The sequence below is a fragment of the Ylistrum balloti genome, unplaced genomic scaffold, assembly GCF_031769215.1.
Source record: "Ylistrum balloti isolate Yb309-2 unplaced genomic scaffold, AGI_CSIRO_Ybal_v1 Utg370246, whole genome shotgun sequence".
Lineage (NCBI taxonomy): Eukaryota > Metazoa > Mollusca > Bivalvia > Pectinida > Pectinidae > Ylistrum > Ylistrum balloti.
The window spans coordinates 378,348-400,254 of record NW_026782198.1 but is presented as its reverse complement, the minus strand read 5'-3'; the positions used below and the strand labels follow the sequence as shown (position 1 = coordinate 400,254).

Genomic DNA, 21,907 nt, shown 5'->3' with positions numbered 1-21,907 from the left:
CTTTGGGAGCCTTGATCCAAGCCTTGAATCACAGGCTCCAATGATATTGATGTATTGATTTGCAGACTAAAGCAATAAGCCTGACAATACATATTACAAACTGGCTGAACTGGCAGACCTCATTCATTTATAAAATTGATTTCCATTCGGCCAAATTTCACGAGGAAGTGGATCATTTCCATTCTAATCAAATTTTACTTGTTAGTGTAATTAAATGACTCGTTTTTTATCTTCTGATTAACTTGTATGAAAATGCATGTCGTTGGAAGCAGAGCTAGTTTTTTGATATTAGGGCACCATTATCTATTCTGTTTGTTATTGCGTATTATATCCGATAACTAGAGTCATTAACTGCTACATGCAATATATACATTTTTTTCATTGGTCTATCATTAATCATAGGAGTCTATTTCGTCTATGTAAATCAGAATGAAATATTGTATAAATAAATACACAGTTTCGGTACAATGAACACAGCTAAGGTTGTATACATTTCTTGTCGTAAAATGTAATGTTTGTACATACATTTTATGTGTATACGGTTTCATCTCAATTGCCATTAGCAAGTTTCATGAGATATGACACAATAAATTGATCATGAGGGATGTTTTACGAAATGTTTAGTAATTAAAAATCAACAACAAAATCTGTAAATATTTATTTTGACATATGGTTGTATGTATTTTCTACCTTTGCTACCATCAATTAATGAGAAATTGAAAAATTTTTTTTTTGAATATTTTTAAAAACCTGCATTTTGTCTGTTAACTTTGGCTATTTTTGTAATATTAAAAATTTTTTGCGTCTCATCGGATTGGCATTCCCAGAGGTCTACATGTAATGTATAAGAAAGTATGTAATGCACTGTCATTAATGCACTCAAAGAGGTAAAATAAAATCACCACTAAAACATTTATGCTCACAGTACATAGTTCTTTGATGTCTAAGTTAACTCCAGAATATGAAATTCAATCATAACTTTTCCCCGTCATGATAGTTCTTCCCCACAAATCTTCTAAATAAAATTAAAATCAAATTTTTACATACAGGATTACCCTATCCAGAATGTAAGAGAGCTCTTGTTCAATATGATGTCATATCCACATGGTAAAATTGTGAACATATTAGGCAAATCAATAAGTAATTATTCTGAGGCTGATTTAGACCTCTCCTGTGACTTTTCTGTATGTCAACACACCACAAATTGTGCCAAGCAGTTTTGTCTTTGAAGTACAAAGGACTTCCTGATTATGAACATTAGAATGATGACCAGTGTTTCATAATTTCGCGGATAAATTCATCTGTTTCTCACATACACCTAACAATCAAACAATTGCAATGAAATAATTTCATTCAAATTTATTCACAGAGCTTTGCATGTGAATTGTGACAGGATAAAGCTGACATGAAACCCCAACAAAATGTCAACATAATTTCAAAATCAGCAGAGCACTTAAAAATTTCCTTTTTTAAAAAAATCTTTCACTAAGTTCTTCACTTAAAACAATAAAAAATGTGTTTCTTCCTAAATTCTACAGTTGAATCACCATGTAGTCTGCGACAAAGAAAGAAAATAATACAAGGGGCATCTCGTAACAATTTGAAATGGCACCGCAAGAAAAGATAAAAAAAAAAAAGAAAAAAAGATGGATTTCATGAATTTCATAATGGCTGCAGGAAAAACAATATTGGATTAAATATTGATTTTTATCGTTAGGCTTCACACAGTTATACCATTTTTTCTGTCAAGGCAAAAGGGTCTAAGTGTTCTTGTTGCTGTTCATAACTTCATGGGCTTTAATATATGATATATATTTTTGCTTTAGTTTTAGTCCAAATAGGCTTCTGGTGAAACCAAATATCATGATTGAAAATATTATGTTTGAAATTTTGCTTTCTACTAAACTTATCTTGTATATATATGTATGTATATATCAAAATATCATTCATTTACATTAAAGAAAAATGTCTAAAATCTTAAGATTTCTTTAAATTTAAGACATAAATCAATTCAATTTAAATGAAACCTGAAGGAGATATTGTTAAGTACATGAAATATTTACAGAGCATGTTTGCTATACATTTAAATAGATTGTGTTGAGTCAAATTGAGGTAGGCATTGTGCTCGACTGATCACAGACAGTACTTTTAACGACCTGGTATTCAACACGTTCTAAACATTTTTGCAAGTGTACATGTGTACACTACACCTGTGTTACACAAGTGAGTATGTCAAGACACAAGTGATATGTTTGAAGAGGGATATTTTTCACCTTATCTAACTGGTGTTATATGGACACATAGGTGGCGTTATATGTAAGCATAGCTGATGTTATAGGGACACATAGCTGGTGTTATAGGGACACATTGCTGGTGTTATAGGGACACAGTGCTGGTGTTATAGGGACACATTGCTGGTGTTATAGGAACACATGGCTGGTGTAATAGGAACACAAGGCTGGTGTTATAGGGAAACAAAGCTGGTGTTATAGGGACACATAGCCAGTGTTATAGGGACACATGGCTGATGTTATAGGGGCATATAGCTGGTGTTATAGGGGCACATAGCTGGTGCTATAGGGACACAGTGCTGGTGTTATGGGGCACAAAGCTGGTGTTATATGAGCACATAGCTAGTGTTATAGGGGTACAAAGCTGGTGTTATAGGGACAACATAGCTGGTGTTATAGTAACACATAGCTAGTGTTATAGGGGCAAAATTCTGATGTTATAGGGACAAATAGCCAGTGTTATAGGGACACATAGCTTGTGTTATAGGGACACATAGCTGGTGTTATAGGGACACAGAGCGGGTGTTATAGGGACTCATAGCTGGTGTTATAGGGAAATAAAGCTTGTTTTATAGGGACACATAACTGGTGTTTTAGGGACACATAACTGGTGTTATAGGGACACATAGCTGGTGTTATAGGGGCACATAGCCAGTGTTATAGGGACACATAGCTGTTGTTATAGGGGCACATAGCCAGTGTTATAGGGACACATAGCTGGTGTTATAGGGACACAGTGCTGGTGTTATAGGGACACATAGCCAGTGTTACAGGGGCACTTAGCCAGTGTTATAGGGACACATAGCGGGTGTTATAGGGGCACATAGCTGGTGTTATAGGGACACTTAGCCAGTGTTATAGGGACACATATCTGGTGTTATAGGGACACATAGTCAGTGTTATAGGGACACATAGCTGGTGTTATAGGGACACAGTGCTGGTGTTAGAGGGACACATAGCTAGTGTTATAGGGACACATAGCCAGTGTTATAGGGACACATAGCTGGTGTTATAGGGACACATAGCCAGTGTTATAGGGACACATAGCCAGTGTTATAGGGACACATAGCTGGTGTTATAGGGACACATAGCTGGTGTTATAGGGACACATAGCTGGTGTTATAGGGACACCCTGCTGGTGTTATAGGGGCACAAAGCTGTTGTTATATGAGCACATAGCTAGTGTTATAGATAGCCAGTGTTATAGTACAAAGCTGGTGTTATAGGGACAACATAGCTGGTGTTATAGGGACACATAGCTAGTGTTATAGGGGCAAACATTCTGATGTTATAGGGACAAATAGCCAGTGTTATAGGGACACATAGCTTGTGTTATAGGGACACATAGCTGGTGTTATAGGGACACAGAGCGGGTGTTATAGGGACACATAGCTGGTGTTATAGGGAAACAAAGCTTGTTTTATAGGGACACATAACTGGTGTTTTAGGGACACATAACTGGTGTTATAGGGACACATAGCTGGTGTTATAGGGGCACATAGCCAGTGTTATAGGGACACATAGCTGTTGTTATAGGGGCACATAGCCAGTGTTATAGGGACACATAGCTGGTGTTATAGGGACACAGGGCTGGTGTTATAGGGACACATAGCCAGTGTTACAGGGGCACTTAGCCAGTGTTATAGGGACACATAGCCGGTGTTATAGGGACACACAGCCAGTGTTATAGGGACACATAGCCGGTGTTATAGGAGACACATAGCCGGTGTTATAGGGACACATAGCTGGTGTTATAGGGACACAAAGCTGGTGTTATAGGGGCACTTAGCTGGTGTTAGAGGGACACATAGCTGGTGTTAGAGGGACACATAGCGGGTGTTATAGGGACACATAGCTGGTGTTATAGGGGCACTTAGCTGGTGTTATAGGGACACATAGCCAGTGTTATAGGGACGTATAGTTATTATATGACTATTGCAGCCATCCTATATCCAGTCAATATCTAAACATCTTCAAGTGATACTTACTGTCATGAATCTCACTTCATGCCATGACATTGTTTTCATGCTTTAAATGACATCATTGCCAAGACTACCTAAAGCAATGGAGCTAAAGATTTGGTTGAATTTCTTAAGACCCAGTTCATGTTATTTTTACAATAATCATCTTTATTAGCTACAGTGAATATCAATTTTTATCCCAGGATCTTTTTACTAATACCTATCTCTCCTTATATAATGTGTGCCAGTCAATATCACAGTCTATGAGTTAGTTAATATGCATATCAACCTCAACCGAAGATGATATATCTTATATAATACGGGCTCAGGGCACAAGTAATACGCTTTTATTCTGGTACATTTTTTTTTTCTCGCCATAGAAAGGCTCACTATATCACCTGATCTTAATAATGGGATATTCTTTTCCAGTTAATAATAAATGTACCATGTCATTGTCCTCACATAAAAGCAACTTGAAACTATTCAATGAAAACTGAAATTTCATGATAAGTGTTAAGAGTTTTGAATCCTTGGAAGACCCCTAAAACCAGGCTAAAAGAGGAAATCCCCTTCTTACATCAAAGACATCAGTGACTATGGTGTGCTTGATATGTAACACTTGCTAAGTATTCTTATTTTTATGGTAAATTGGAAATAAGAATTCAGTTTGGCAGTCCTTCCCCTTCCATACACTCACTTTTCATTTTTTTCATCTGCTAAAATACACTCATCAAAATTATGTATGGAGAAGTCAATTTTCTCACATTGCACTAGAGTTTCTCTCATTCATAATGAAACTAGGAGTGGTTAGAATTCAAGTCTGATTGCTTGTTGATTGAAGTCCAGATTTTAAAATTTAAATGTGACGTGTTACTTCAAAATATTGATATCAGGAAAAAATGGTATATTATATTTGTTACAATAATGATTTTTTTGTATATTACCTTGACTTCAAAGTTAGATTGTTACTTGTAATTTGATATGTGTACCAATACTTTTGACCTATGGAGAAAATGGATGAGTCATACTTAGATTGTTCAAATACTTTGAACAAGTAGGTACTGGGGCAAATCTGAGATAACCACAAACACAAGGATACTAAGTGATTGAGAGATGAACTAGAGCAATTTAGACCTCACACAACCAGTGATATTTCAAAATGTCACTGAATGTAAAGCTACATATCAAAATGTACTAGAATTTCCAGGCGTTTGTCTTCTGTCATCATATTATAAAACTGATAAGTCCCCAGGTGGAGATAGGTTCCATATTACATGGCATGATACCAATAAATCAATAAATGTAAGAAAATAAAGTTTTAAAATTTCCTAAATTTCTTTTTTCTTAGAAATGAAAGATCAAATATCATACAAGACTAATCTGACTACTTTTCAATATGTACAAAGTAATCCATTTAATGTCATTTGAATACACTATATTAAACAGAATTTAAGAATTAGATGAACATGCGTAGGCTAGACAAGTATGTATTTTGTTTCCAGTTAGGTTGCCACGCAGAAGAAATGTACAGTTCATCCTGAAATGATATCCTTGATTAAAGAAGACAGACATTACTATATTGAATGTATTTTTGTATCGGTTGCTAGGTTTCAATAATTTGCCTATAAACAATTTTCAAGCCTTCACACAGGTAAAGCTTGGTTTTGTAATTGTAAATACAAGCCTGGACATAAGATGCTCAATGTCATTATTTAGCCATTTGTAACTGGACCTGACTGACCTACCCTCATTTCCATTTTCCCATGAAACCCTCATTCAGTGGTCTGACTTAGTCAAGCTTAAAAAGATGGACATTTATTTCCGACTTCCCCTAACAAGCTGTTCTTAACCCCCTCCCTTTTTTTTAAAAGATAAAATCAAGTGATGTTCTCTGGTATGTAACGTTTAAAATTTTGACTTCATTTAACTTAGTTTTTATAACGTAGCTTTTATCTGGAAGCAGGCATAACTGTTTCTCTATTCAGATCAGTCTGTACATTTTCATTACAGTACATCTTCAAATTTTTTTTCTTAGAAGATGAAACAATGAAGAAGAAAGTTACACTAGTGAGCTGGAAACCAGTTACCTTTGATGAAGAAATTTGACAGTAGTCTTAATTATCTATTCCTTAATCTATATCTGCTATAATACTGATTTTACCTACATCTAGATTCAGATCTGGACATCTATAATTAATCTCGAGGTCAGGGAACTGGATGAGCATTAAAGTTTCTGGTACCCTTAGGCAATCAAGGTAACTTGTTTTCTGAGTGGTGATATGTATTATATTAAAAACCACTAGTTTGCAAGCAAAGTCAGATTACCAGATTCATGCTTAAAGATAATTAACTCATCAAACATGAAATAGAAAGTGAACTCCAAATTGGTTTTTAACATCACCCCAAAAAATATTTTCAAAGCATTATAAATAGATATGCTCCAATATTAATGAGTTACATCTGTATATGTGAAAAAAGATAATAATAAATAAATAAATAAAATATAGATTGGATGAAAATAATACCCTTGACTAACTGTACACTGAATTGTCAAAACAATCACCTGAATATCTTCAAAAGAAGAAAATTAAAACAGTTGGTTTCTATATGTTTCTGGTAATATCCTTTATTTCTAATTTACAATATTCCTTTCCTCTACCCCAAACAGCCAATAATGAACTCAGCCAGCAATTGACAAATAATTGGCAATATTGGTTTTTTGGGGGTGATAGCTTTAAGATCCATTGATCTTTTCCTTGTGCTCGTGAATAAAATATTGATGTGACGACCATACCATTGAGTACTGCTTTTGCTGAAAAAATGTATGTATACACACATTTATATAGAATAATGTAGTCACTTACATATTAAAGTGCAACAACCTCACTGAAAGAAACAAATATATGTCCTTATACCTATATGCAGTACTGATGTTGCACGTCATGACCACTAATTTAATTCCATGGTAATTACTAACTCTCACTGCGGCCTAGTCATTTTAGTAATCATTGCACCTCTGGGTACAAAAACACAACATGGACGTCATGAAATGGAAAATGTCCATGACACTTTAAAATATTGATTAGTCATTCAGTATACATCAATTGTACATTTTCTTCTCTCTTACCATATCAGAGGTTTTTTCACTGTGTTTGTCTTTTATTTATCTTGACTTTGAATAAATCTCATAAAAATTTCCAGTTAATTTCGTGGTAACTCTCCACACAAGATGGAGACTTCATCTTTCAGTGATCGAATGCATAAACAGCTGTATTTTATTTGAAGAATTGCGCATGCATCAACAGATAAATATCATAATTCAAAGACATGTATATCTAACAAAATATACTGGTATAATTTTTTTTAAAAGAATGAATTTTTTCAAAATTGTCTTTCAATTCTCTTTTTGACACACATGGTTAAATAAAGAATAACACATGCAATGCCGTGCAAGAGAATATGTTATATACCTGAATTACCATAAATGAATTCTTTATTTTCTGATCAATATCCGCAGATTTAAAAGAAGACAATGCATTTATGTTGTTACACTTATCAATTGGAAAACACAATGAAAATTTATTTCAATAATCTCCTTTTTTTTCTTTTCTTCAATTTTTTTCTACAGTTTTACTGAATTATTGAATTTTCAATAAAGGGATTTAAAGTACAAATGATTTATGTATAAATAGATTAATTTTTGTCCTACACTGAATATTTTTGTCACCCTATATTATATATGGTGGATTATATACTATCTTACCACTTAAGTACATGTGTGTATTTATGGTAATCATGTCCAGAGCTACTATTACACTGAGTGGGGGAGATCTATATAACCTCTGTAGTCAGCTATGCTCTATGTGTGTGTAAACACTTGCTGGCGTGTATGCTGTTCATAACCCACAAAGCCCTGTCAACTTGATTTTCATTATTGCGAGAAACTTATCTCTGTCATATTTCATCAATACCTGTTATACCCAACCAAAAATTTTACTTTGTGTTATAAGTAAAAGGTAAACTTTAATGTGTATTTATACAAATATGTGGTAGCATTATAAGTTACTCCAATAATAATATTTTCTCTGCGATAATTAAGAGATGTAAGTGTGTCATGCCTAGGATGCTGTGAAGGGTTGTTGAGGCTGTATAAATGCCAATGTATGTAGAGAAGTCAGTTCAATGGGTATATGTGTGTGAGTGTGTAATATTAACATCTGTGTCAGCCCTGCTGTGACATCTCATACATTACATGTACAATACCCATTTAAGATATCTATTACATTCGTGACATATTTACAATATAACAATATTGAAACACAAAGTCTATGATGAAAATTAAATGCTAAAAATGAATTTAATGACTGTGGAAATACAACTAATATAAATTGAAATTTTAACTTGATATAAAACTATTTATGTTTGAATTAGTTACATGTATTTATCAGTGAAAATTAAACTGAATCAATTTCTTCATCATTTTAAAAAATTTCAATATATCTTCCTGTTTAAGATAACTTTGACTTACAACAACCAGAAAAAATAAAACTGAATGCCAGTAAAGTTAAAAGCAAACTGAAGTGTCAAGTTCTTTAAAGGATGTTTATTTTTTAAGTAGTATTTTGTTCTCCCATGGGAGGCCCCATTTCTGGAAAAAGGCCAAAGGGTGCCAGCTTGTCAGAGCAAACATTTGTCAATTTAAGCCTAAACCTAACCCAGCATATCCTGCAAATTGAATAAAAATCTAATTACCAACTGTTCATATATCTGAATTTATAAACACTTTCAACTGAATTCAATGAAACAAATTTTAATCACTGATTACTTTTTTGTGCTAATTTATTCTGTTTCAATTAATTCAATTTAAAATGACATTTGAAAAAAAAAGATGAGTTACATTAGAAATGAAATGTTAAAATCATTATTTTTTTTATGATAACTGGAAAGATTTTACTTATCACTATAAAATGTTACAAAATCCCATCAGACAACAGTATACACCATGAATAAAATGCCCCCCACACAAATAGCCTATTAGGACAGGAAAGATAGTTATATAGAAAATGTTTATCTTGAAGACGATTATATACCTCCAGGATAATTACAAAATGTCAGATGAAATCACTCATCCATGACATTGTATGAGAAAATGAGTTCATAGCATTATCTGAGGTAATCATTGTTCTTCAAAGACATTCTTTGTGGCTTATACAAGATAAATTATACAAACCATTTCATATTTCAGATTAACAACATTTACATGTATTATTTTCTGTAGTCATTTGAAATATGTAAATTCAAATATAATGAGATATTTTATTGAATGTATTACTTTTACATTACTAACTGATTTAAATTGAAATATTATCAATATTTCTGTAAGTTGTGATATTGATTTTCCATAACACATTGCATGCACTGAGAAAATTAGTATAAAACATTCTAAATGATCGTAAAACTAGCAGTGTGTGTGTTACAAAAGCAAACTGAGAAAAAGGAGGTAAAACTGGGGAATAGTTTCAGTTCCTGTTCTGAATCAGACTATTATTCCTTTAAACATTCCTTTTGAAAACCTGATCTGGGTATGAATACCAGTCTATTGAAGTGCTGACTGCTTCTACGCCAATTAAAGACGATCTTTAAAATACCACATCAGGCAAGCAATACAGAAATTGTTCCCATTGTCTACGGATAGTAATCTTTGTGAATGCTTTTAGGCTATAGGAAATCATTACAGTTCATCTAGATATTTATTAACAATTAAGAACAATATCTTACAATTACAAATACTGAATTACTCTCAACAATTGTTGTGTTTTTATAGGATAAATCTTACGCATTTGACACAATAGGAAATCAACTTATCTATAATTTAAGGGCATTTGATACAATATGTACAGTTGTCAAATTGATGTATTGTAAGATCTGAGAGAATAATATTTTGTACACAAATCCGTTTTTTATATGGTAGAAATTGTCAAATGCAGAATGAATTTCCAGAACAGCAAACAGTCACGCTCTGATTAGTTTTGTAAACAAGTGTAGTACATGTATTTAATATTCTGAACTAGTGACAAAGCTATTTTGTTAAAAACAGATAATTATTGAGACTTTTAAGTTATATGAATATTCATCAACAATATCTTATGTAATTTTTGATCAATTTCCATTCTGTTTCAAAATTCTCAAAAAAGCAATTAAGAAGGATGAAAAAATACTAGAATACATTTGGTTAGACACTTGCACCACTGCTTTTCATAAAAAAAATTCTCATATCGTTATATCCTGTCTAAAAATAGACACACCTAACCATCAGGCATATGGAAACATTTCAGAGATATCAGATTTCTTGACTTGCCCTATATTTTAGCTACCAACCCTGACAAAAATTTAACAAGCACGTAAATGCATGTTAGATTACAAACTTTCAGTAAAATCAGATTATATGCCACCTGACAATAGTTATTTCCTGTTCAATTTTTTCCCCACATTTTTACAAACATCCTGGTATCAATGATTCATGAATGCACAGCACTTTACTAATCTTATTATTACTCAAGATAAAGTTTAACCTGTAAAATATATGCATGTTATACAGAAAAACACATGTGCCTGATTAGCCATAAATATTTTTATTTTGCTTTAAATACACTAGTTTCCAGAAGTATTACTTTAAGTGAGTTTAGATATTCATACAGATCCATTAACTGGTTGAAATTTACAATATACATGTGTGTGTGGCATAAAACGACATGAATTATACACATATTATCACTTTTTAAAAATAAGAATGTATACACTGTTATTCAGAGCAATTCTCAAGCTGTTTCAAGTACTGACTGTACAAATCAATGAAATGATGTAAATTCAATATGGCTTCATAAATTATCTGGAGCACTGGCTGAAACAAACCAGCAGTGCAATATGACACTAAACCCTAATTATTGCCGGCAAGCCTTCACTTTGTCAAATCATCGGTAGACGGATTTAACAGGATGATAGACTTTAAGTATTTTCCATTTATGAACAACAGTGATAACATTTCATTGGAAGTCATACAGAAAAAAAAATCTTGAGTCGAAATGATATTAGTCACTTTAAACTGTGTCTGATTATGTATGCTGAAGTAATCCCGAGTAAACAGTATTATCTGGTATAACATACAACACACCTCAGGCATGGCCTTTCAGAAAGATAATCAGTCGTGTGTGTACAAACCTGCCTCATATTTCTCATAATGGAACACATAAATTTTCTTTTAACAATTTATTTTGAAGGTATAATCTTGACTACAATAAGGAAAAAAAATCAACTGTTTCAAAAGATTTAAATAATTTCAATATACTACTAAAAATTTCAGCAAAATAATGATTGTAAGATATTTGTGTATGTGTGTGTGTTTTTTTTACATAGTGTATATTTAGTAAAAAAAAAAATTCACAAATAAACCAATATTTCTTCAAATTATGTAAATTTTTCAAAATCAAAATCCCCAAGAATGGCCCCCTTAAGAAAGAAGACTTGTTTTTCAGTCAACATATATTATACAGCTTTTAATGGGTACTGCTGTGTTGACCTAGAAGATTGTTTCATCCTAAATCTCACTGACTCTGATATTTGTTCGGTGTTCAAAATGTAAAAAAAAAAAAAAATGAACAATAGTAACAACTAAATAATAATAATAATAAAAAGATGAAAAGTCCAGAAGATGACAAATAATTTTTAGATTATAATTAAAATGTTTGATATTGTTGAGACATTTAAAAATAAAAAGGTCCATGGGATTAAATTATCTCAGATCTATTAAGGAAGAAGTTGATTACACACTCCAGGTATTAGGTGTGAAAATACTCTGGACAGTGCCACACATATTTTCGAACCAAGTGGATGGGTTGTCCACTAATAACATGGGCAGAAGGTTTTTACATCTGTTTATCACAGCACTGCCTTGAAGGCAATGTGTGTCTTTATTGATTCTCCTGTGGGAGGCCCCCACACATCACAGTGATAATCTACAAGTGTTAAAAATTTATCTGATGTTTCCTCTCTCACTGTAATGATCCTGTTATTGAAATCCTTCACTGAAGACATATTTTCATAAATAACAGGAAGAATTTTGATATTTTTTATCATTAACAAAAATACTTAATTATTGAATATTATTTGTAAATCATGTCAGACCTATAATTATAGTGTGTATGTAATATGCATGCACATAGTTGATATAACTTTAACATAAATGAGCAAAACATGACTAAAATTTTATAGAACTGACTCTCAATAACTTGCCACAATGTAAGCCTGTCAAGTTCTATGTAAAACCACTCAAGTGGAAAGAAATATTCATTCACACATAACTCCATTCAAAATATTTATTTCAATCTGAGCAGAAAAATAATGTAAGATTTTAAAAACAAAAATATTTTACCTCTCCGTGGTAATTTTCTCTTCCTGCTGGTGTGTGTTCTGGCAGATAATACAGTCGGACGCTGGCAAGGATCTGATGTTCCTGACTGTTTTCCCATAACAGCTGAAGTTCCCCTATACAAATGGGGCCCTCTTTCAATATCTTCAGAAAGAAAAATTCTCCAAGTGTTAAAATTCTAAATTTATCGTCTCTAAAATATTTGAACGCCTTGTAAAATGTGTATGGTCCATGTTTTCCACAAGACGCCCCGACAAACTGAAAAGAAAAGCAATTACAATGAAAATCAGATATATTGGTATGTGTATAAATCGCTGATAAATTTTCCCCTTCCCTTCTCATACTAGGTCACTTGTTCAATAAATAACATCCTAGTTTCTACACGTAATTCAGACGATATTTCAACGTTATTGAATAAAAATTCATAGAAAATATATTCATAAATAAAACTGTGTATTTACCTGGACCTTTTGGGACTCCATAATCCTATAAAATACAGGTTTTCATCACGATGATCGCGGCATGCAGAACACCAACAATACTTTATATTTAGGACCTAATTACGTGACGTCACGAGTGTTGAGTGTGTATCCTCATTATCATAATTTATTCTAAATATTAAGCACGTCACACAAAATCAAAAGATTTTCTTTTCTAACATCTTAAATACATAATCGAATTTTGCAATATTGTTTTTAAATGAATTTGATGTATATTTCAGGCGCGATTTGTAACAGATTTAGCTATCCCATGATGCCAAAATTCACGTGCCATGGCGGCCTTGGGCTGTTGACGGAAGTTAGTGATACGGACGGAAGAAGAGAGGTAGTCACATGTCTTTACAAATGAAGATATTGGTAAGTATTTTAGTTACTATACCACTTACACTACAACGGCTTTATTCTATGACTAGATAGTCAATATCTGACAAGTACAACAAGTGTTTTTGTCCACACGTTATGACGGATGGAGTCGAGGTCGATATGAACAGGTCAAATGCATTTAGGTCTAGTTTCACTTTGTCACTAGTGGGTATGTTTTTCATGTGATCTTCTGCAACTGCCAGCATTGGGATATTGTATTGCTTTTATTACGTATTTTAAATTATTTTCTTGAAAATGATAACAAATAAATATGCCATATAAACTAGTTTTAGTAGCAAGTGCATGTCAATTTATTGGAAGGTGTATTTGACCGTTTGTGCCTATAGATTTTGAGAGGTTCCTGTTTTTCACAGTCTGGATTTTTTTCGTACGGAGGTCAAGTTTTATATTTTGATGCAAAATGAAGAGATCACTTTCAATTCACAACTAGTGTTCATGGATATAGTGTCTGCCCTGAGAGTGAGAGATTGTTAGCTTGAGCCTACTGGGAACAGGACATATGTTACCACTGCTTGCTGCAACAATATTTGACACCACTGACCACTTCATCTTCCAAGTGTAAATGATCTTGTCACCCCTTTGATAATTCAGCTAGGAGTTACTTAATAATCAGATAACACTGTTAACTTTGTAGTGGCAAAGTTTCTGTGGTGTTTGGTTTGACTCCAGACTAGACAGAATGTGATTAAGTGCGCATAGTATCTTTTCCATCTGATTTTGTTGTTCTTCAGAAAAAGCATAGACAATTTCCTTGGACAGAAGGCATGTTATATGGAAAATACAAGCAATTATATCTTTGTGATTGATAAATGGAATAAAATTTGTTAGTGAGTTGGTAGCATTTGTAAATAATGAAATAATTGAAAAGAACATGTCACTTTGATCCTATCAACTTAACGAAGGAGATTTTATTTTTCTTTAGCTCATTTACAAGATCATTAGATGGGAAGCCTCTGTTATATTGGTGCCCTGGTAAGGACCCAAGAATTGTTGATAAAAGTTTTTGCTGTTACCTGCTGATTAACAAGTGGTGGTCAGTTGGCACAGTGGTAAACACTCGCTTTTCACTTAGCCATCTGGGGTTTGAGTCCCGCAATGGAGGTGAAAAGGTAAGTGGTCACCTGCCTGAACACATGGGTTTTCCCTGGGTATTCTAGTTGCTTACAACAATAAAACTGCTTATGTTGGAACCAACAAGAAATATTAGTATAAAGTGCAAATTTAGTAAAATAAAGTTTACAGATAACCAGGGGAAAAGTGCCCAGGACAGTGTATAACCACTGTAAAATAATGGTGATCACAACAAGTCAGAAATTTATATGCAACACTTCGATGAGTACACAGTCAAGTTCATCAGAAGAATGACCAGTATGAACCTACATTAGCCGAGATGTGATTCACAATGGCTATTAGTGATGAAGGCGACAGTGTAGTCATTGAAACGTCGCTTTAATTAAATTGCATACTGGTTGGGAAATAGATGTTTTATTCTATATATACTTATGAACCTGAATAAGAACTTCTTTATTCTATATATACTTATAAAACTTGAAGAAGAAAATGTTTGTAAAGCAAGCCAGAGGTCCAAGATTTTAGGATGCTTTGAGAAAGTAATTACCTCTGGTTGCATCTTCAGTTTAAAACTCTCAGGAAGGAGGGACTTGATAAAGATCATGAAATTCAATAATTGTGAATGTGTGTTGTACATAAAGAAAAAAAAACATTACTTTGGCTGCCTATTCCTAAATTCCCTAAGCTCAGCGATAAAATATATGACTGGATGTCTACAGATTCAGGTTTGACTGTGACTGTTGTTGACTTCATCATATACAATATGATATCCCACACAAAACTTTGTTGATCCATCCATGACTGTTGCTGACCTCATCAGAAACAACAAAGATTGCCACACAAATCTGTGTTGGTCAAGCCTTACACTTTAGTTGACTACATGAGAAACAATATGAAGGGTGCTACACAGATTTGTGTTGGTCTGGCCTTGACTGTAGTTGACTACATCAGAAACAACATGAAGGGTGCTACACAGATCTGTGTTGGTCTGGCCTTGACTGTAGTTGACTACATCAGAAACAGAGTTTAGTTGACTACATCAGAAACAACACGAAGGGTGCTACACATATCTGTGTTGGTCTGGCCATAGACTTTAGTGGACTACATCAGAAACAACATGAAGGGTCAGGGCTCTCACACCCCATTTTGGGACTGGGGCCCGGGGCCCTAAGAATTGGCATTTTCCTTAGAATTTGGAAAACTTGGGGTCTAAATTGGGGAAAAAAGATACTATTTTGCATTGGGAATGGGGCTGAATATCAGCCCCAAATCTGGCAGATCGAGAGCCCTGAGGGTGCTACACAGATCTGTGTTGGTCTGGCCTTAAGACTTTAGTGGACTATCTTAGAAACAGAGTTTAGTTGACTACATCAGAAACAACATGTAGGGTGCTACACAAATCTGTGTTGGTTCTTCAGTCTTAATTTTTTGGGAAAGATTATCTAACAGTAATTGATTGAATGTTTAAATTCTGGAAAATGTTGCAGCTTCTTTAATTTCAGAAGTCATAGGTCTGGAAATCTTAATTGTCTGTTTCAAAACATATGCTTGAGAGGTATGTCTTTTCAAACTTAAGAGTCAAAGCTAATTTGGGGAAGTTAAAAACATATTTTCAATGTCCTACTGAAAGTCCTAAACTTGTATGTCTTCTGATTGCTTTGTCTCTGTAAGGATAATTAAGCCAGCAATTTGTCTAAGACTCAATCACACGTAGCCACCATTGGCTTACATGATATTGGTTCTACAAGTCGAAGCCAATGGACAAGTTTTAGGGCAAGCAAGTTGTGTCTTAATAATAATGATTAACTTTAGGCTTAAATAAGTAATCACAAAATGGAATCAGGTCTTGATATTGAAATAATGGCCATTCATATATTGTTGTATTGATTTTATGCTTTAAGTCTTTGGAAATTTTGTTAATAGTGTATACCTTTGGCATTTCAGAAAACATCAGTTTCTTTCATCAGAAAGCCCATTACAGGGAGAAGGTCATGTGTTTTAGTTTTTCAATGATCGTATTTGGTCTACTGAAAAGAAAAAGGAAATGATTTCTAGCATGACACTATTTTGTCATACCTACATGATGTCATGTTGTCATTCTTATCGATGTTATAATAGTCCTAAAGATATATTCAGGCTTCCTTTGAATTGTTTGTTTATTAATACACATAAACCCATTAATTTATTTTAAACTTGATGTGATTACACTATCATCTTTACTATATTTAGCAAGAGTTGTCCCAACTTCAGTTGTTGTCAGTCCATCACCCCATCCAGTCGGAATCCCTCTAGATACAAGCCCTCTGAGGATGACATTCAAGAGTTCATACCTAGAGGAATTCATGAATAGTTGGATGGTAGAGTATAATCCACAAAGATGCAAACAAGCCAATATTTAATTTCTTTTTTTTTTATAATACAATAAGCTGTGGAAGGATAAGACTTGATTACCTTATAGTCAAAGTTGGGTGGACTTATTACAGGACTGTGAAATTATGTTTGTTTGTGTTACAGAACAATAGAATAATGTTTACTTGTAAATCTACAGCATTAAATGGGTGGACTTATTACCAGGCATGAGCTTATTAAAGAAAAAAATTGTGATTAATGTCAAGTAAATTTCACCAAATTTCATGCAATTACATTTACTGTATTTGCCATAATTAACAGAGTCCTTAATATGGAAATTCATTATTCATCAATTCTAGCTTCATTGTTTGTGTTGTTACGTTTCATTGAATTGAAAACATAACACTAAATTCTTAGGAAAGACTAATATCGCCTATGCCAGCCTGTTGTCTAGATCCCTTTGTACAATTTGTGCAATAAAATTGGTTAAAATGAAATGAATTCCAACTTTCAACCCATACAAAACTTGGAGTGTTGTCGCTAATATTAACACACAAATGCATAAGCTCTGGATTGTATAGAAGCAGTGAATCACATGAGTGACACTACAGTTGCTTATATAAATGGCAACTGTCAATCTTGTTAGAACTGGAGTTTTATCTTTAAAAGTAAATGCCATCATGCAACATGATGCAGAGGCTGACATTTTGATACTTCTTGATGCCAGTCTATGGTATTCACAAATATTATATGTTATTTACAAGTGGTCATCTCCATGGTTCTTTGTGTTTACAGCCAGATATTGTGTTTTGAAGAGTTAGATAAACAATGTCCTCTTTCCTTGAAAGCTTCTACGGCTTTTCATTTGTAAATCTTTGTCACTGTGACTTAAAATCTGTCACTTGATTTTTTTTATTTTGCCTTATCTTTCTTGTATCATTGTACGAGAGAGGCAGTGTTGACTTTTTTCAAACTCTTCTTTAACTTTTGCTATGATATTTTATCAGACAATGAGTAAGATTTCATCGGACATGTCACCAGTTCAGAAAAGTTTGTGGAGGTTGCGTGATTACATTTTGTTGAGGCATAGCACATGGAATATTGACCTGCTTGACCTCGCACCTTGATAATTTTGATTGCTGTAACACATGATGCCTTCAGAAAGAATAAAAATTAATGATTTAAACTGAGGGTACCAGTAGAACAGTACAAGATGTGGTTACCAAATTTTTTACAAGTACTGGTCTATCATGTGTTTGTGACTGGAACAGGTCGTCTAGAACCGTCATTTGCAACCATATGCAGGTTGATATTAAGATTGAAATAAAAATAATATTCTTGTGGATTTAGTTAATCATACCTTTAAATATGAATCACAATAATATATTCTGAACTTTCATGGTTGCTTCAGAAGTCATAGTGGAAGTTTACAATAGCCTGTTGCATCCTAGGATCGATAGGTCATCGGGTCTAATTTTAAAATGACCGCCATGCTTGTTTACAATAAGAATGGCTTCGAGCAACTTACAAGAAATCATGCTGGACTATAAGAATTTTGTCAGCATGCAATATTTCGCTAATATTTACCAGTACAAACATCGATGGTGATATTGCTAAGAAAACCATACGTAATGTCAGGCCTTATATCTGTGTGTAGACAATTTTTGAAGGCTTGCAAGCCAAACAAGTTTGATATTTGCTATTGAATGTTTTTCAAACATATCAATAAAATAAAGGACTATCTGTGTATAATTCATTTACAAACTTATATTAAATGTTTCACTGACAATCTGAATAAATTGCCATCTGTTGTCTGTTATATCAATGAACTTTGGTCAACATAACAGTTACCACATTGTAAGAAAGAGTGCAGCGTGAGTTTTATGAGCTGATCAAACCAAATAATTTGTTAATAAGCAGCCTTGCAGCTTACTCGGGTGCAGTTTATAGCCTGGGAAAAATGGTACTTGAAATTTCATGCATTGAATGTCTATCATTTGATACAGCCTGTTGCTGAATGTTCTTGGATCTGTAGTCCAAAGGTCAATGTCATAGCTTGCTTAAGGGTCAAATGTCAGAGTCAGTCATGTTATCATGATATCATGTTATCAGACCATTACAGATATATATATAAACTTTTGTTTCTGAAGTTAGTGAGTATTTTATAGGAAATTACAGACAATTATCGTAATATGCTTTTGTTGATTTGTTATTTGGCTGGTTAGTGATGTAGACTCATATTCATGTTTCAAAACAGGATACGTTTTTCTTAACAAAACAACTATAATTAATGAAATATCATGACCAGAAATTTTCCCCAACAAAAAGATATTTATGTTAAGCTTTAAAAATAATTAAAACAACATAAAAGATAAAAAATCAGAAATCTCATCAGGCGCTGATACATGAAGATAAACGGTAATTTGGAGCCTGGCTAAGGGAAGCCAATTAATATTGATTATGTGTCTCATTGCTTCTGTGAGATACAGAAGATGGTCAAGTTAACAGATATCATCTTCTGTACTGTGATCAGGTGAAGACATTCATATTGATCTGTTTTGTTACATTGTGTCAAATGTTTTATTGTTCAGTCATTGGAAAACTTATATATTCAAAGGAAACTTCACTGTTAGTGGTGTTTTTACTTAAGCAATAAGTACACTTGTTGATGGAAACTGTCCATCTGTCTGGAGTTTTCGTTGTGATATTATTATTGATGTTTACATAGTAAAGCAAGATATAAATGAAATCAGAAACATTATTTTTTTCAATATAACACAATTCATAGTGATTGAACCTCAATATAAAAGTCACCTGCCTATAAAGGCCACTTTTCTCCATTCCGTGAAATGTCCTTTATAGACAGATTTAACCGTTAACTTAAAGATGAACTATATAAAAGTATACATGTTTATAACCACTTTATCACCTTGACCTTTGGTATATGATAAACTCCTATCTCTCTGCTTGATCAGAGGGACAAGACAATCAATACACCATTATATATACCATAAAAGGGATGTATGGTAGAGGTCTGTACGAGAACTTTTCTTACCAAATCTTTTAAAATTGTTTTGAATAATTTGTTTAATTTTCTTTACCTGCAAAGTATTCCTTTTGAGCATTCAAGTGGAAATTTTTAAAAAACTGCTTACCTAGTAAGTTTTTAGTAATTCAATCAAATGCATGTACATTAATGGTTTGGAATACATGTTGTCGAAAACTTGATGAAAAAGATAAAATTGTAGCTGATCAGGATAAAAGTCATACCTGAATTTCTGTTTACAAGTTTTGTGACTGATTTCTTGTTAAATGCATCAAAGCTTTCAACATTTTAATTTGTAAAAACTGGATTATAATTTGCAAAGATGGCTTGATAAAATTTGTCCCTTTAAAAAAGGTAAAAACATATTGTCTCTTCTTTACATATATGAAATTAAGGGTTTAAGATATTTCATTTTGTGAAATTGATGTAGCCTCAGGGGCTACATGTTCTCTCTTTGCTCTACTATATGGCATCTCCCTGTGCATGCTTTTAAATTGAATGTTTTGTCCCAATTTCTTGGTCAAGACATTGTATGTAACTAGCTGTTACTATTATGTGTTGCTGAAATGAATTTCAACTATTTTAAATAGCAATTAGACATATTTAATAACAACTTAATTTTTCTGTCTGATAAAGCTCAGGGTGCTAGATGTTAGACTGTGTTTGTTTCATATCATAGAGCAGAAGAAAAACTTGCTTTGAAATAACACTGAGTGTCATATTTCATTAGATCCATGCCTAAACTGGAGCCTACTGATGTCCTATTTCGTATAATATTAACATTTGAATTACAAAGTCTCTAGATGAAGCTTACCAATTTCATTATTAGGATTCATCAGATTTAACAAGATTATACAGTTTTATAGGTTGTGTGCTTTTATATAAACATGTTTTAAATATTAAGAGACATGTAAGACACTTGTATATCAGTATTTGCAAGAAAAAAAGATAAAGATGAATGTAATTATCATTTTAATCATTTGGTCTTGGAACTATTTGTTGTTGTTCATGTTGTCAATGATACTCCAGTGGTGCCACCAACTGTTTCCAGTATATGTCTGTTACTTTGAACTTACTGCTTGATGTTCGAACAATATGTATAAGGTAATTTGTTCTTTAAATGTTTTATAAAAGTCTATGTTTATCAAAAGTATAAGGATTATTATCTATTTCCTGTATTTGAATCAAATAGTGGTTACTACATAATTTACTTTGTGTACTAAATTTGCACAGGTACAGAAAAGAGTCCAACATCATTAACAGCAACCTATATATGTTATCTTTCTTGTTTTTCTTGTTATGGCTATTATTTCTTGAAAACTACTGGAACGATCATTCTTGAATATAAAGGTTACTCTTTGTCCTTTATTATGTCTTTTTAGTTTGGGACTGAAAAAAAAACAGAATATTTCCCTGGTGGCCATCATAAGATTTTGGCAATCAAACTTCACAACCGGATGAATCTGTGTCATATCATTTGTCTGTGCCCTTTATACACATGTTTTACTCTTTTGATTTTGGGATTTATTGGTAAAACAAAATGGCAAAAAGATGGCCATCTTGAATTTTGACTATGACAGTTTGTTATCACTATTTCTGGACAAATGCTTGATGGACTTACCTTTAATTTCATATGTTCTCCTTGGTCCCTTGTTTTGCCATTTTGATTTTGTGACTGATCATAAAAACAAAATTGGTCACCTGCAATTATCATTGATTTGAAAGTTAAAGATTATTATTGACATTTCTTTAAAAATTCACAAGTTTCATATAATTAAGAACAAATAAGAGGATAGAAGAAAATATAGGGAAAATATCCAGCTTTTAAAGGACCAAAAAAATCAAACAATGATGGGTGCAAAGATTCTCAGGGACCACTT

General features: G+C 33.0%; 2 protein-coding genes across 4 annotated transcripts in view; one reads left to right on the top strand and one right to left on the bottom strand.

The window, feature by feature from the left end:
- LOC132552381 (AT-rich interactive domain-containing protein 5B-like) overlaps window positions 1-13,196 on the bottom strand; it is a 31,335-nt gene extending 18,139 nt beyond the window's left edge. The window contains exons 1-2 of the mRNA XM_060216548.1: window positions 13,139-13,196; window positions 12,681-12,935 (exon numbers count right to left, since the gene is read on the bottom strand). Coding sequence (XP_060072531.1) covers window positions 12,681-12,935; window positions 13,139-13,159 — 276 coding nt within the window. The 5' untranslated portion in view covers window positions 13,160-13,196. The remainder of the gene's footprint in view (window positions 1-12,680; window positions 12,936-13,138) is intronic.
- Window positions 13,197-13,470: 274 nt separating this feature from the next.
- Window positions 13,471-21,907, top strand: part of LOC132552364 (ectonucleoside triphosphate diphosphohydrolase 2-like) — a 47,656-nt gene continuing 39,219 nt past the window's right edge. For 2 of the 3 annotated variants that reach the window (XM_060216526.1, XM_060216524.1), the window contains exon 1: window positions 13,471-13,534. The gene's annotated coding sequence lies outside the window, so the exon portion shown is untranslated. Of the gene's footprint in view, window positions 13,535-14,495; window positions 14,534-21,907 lie in introns of those variants that run through there. The other variant, XM_060216525.1, reaches the window with a different exon arrangement.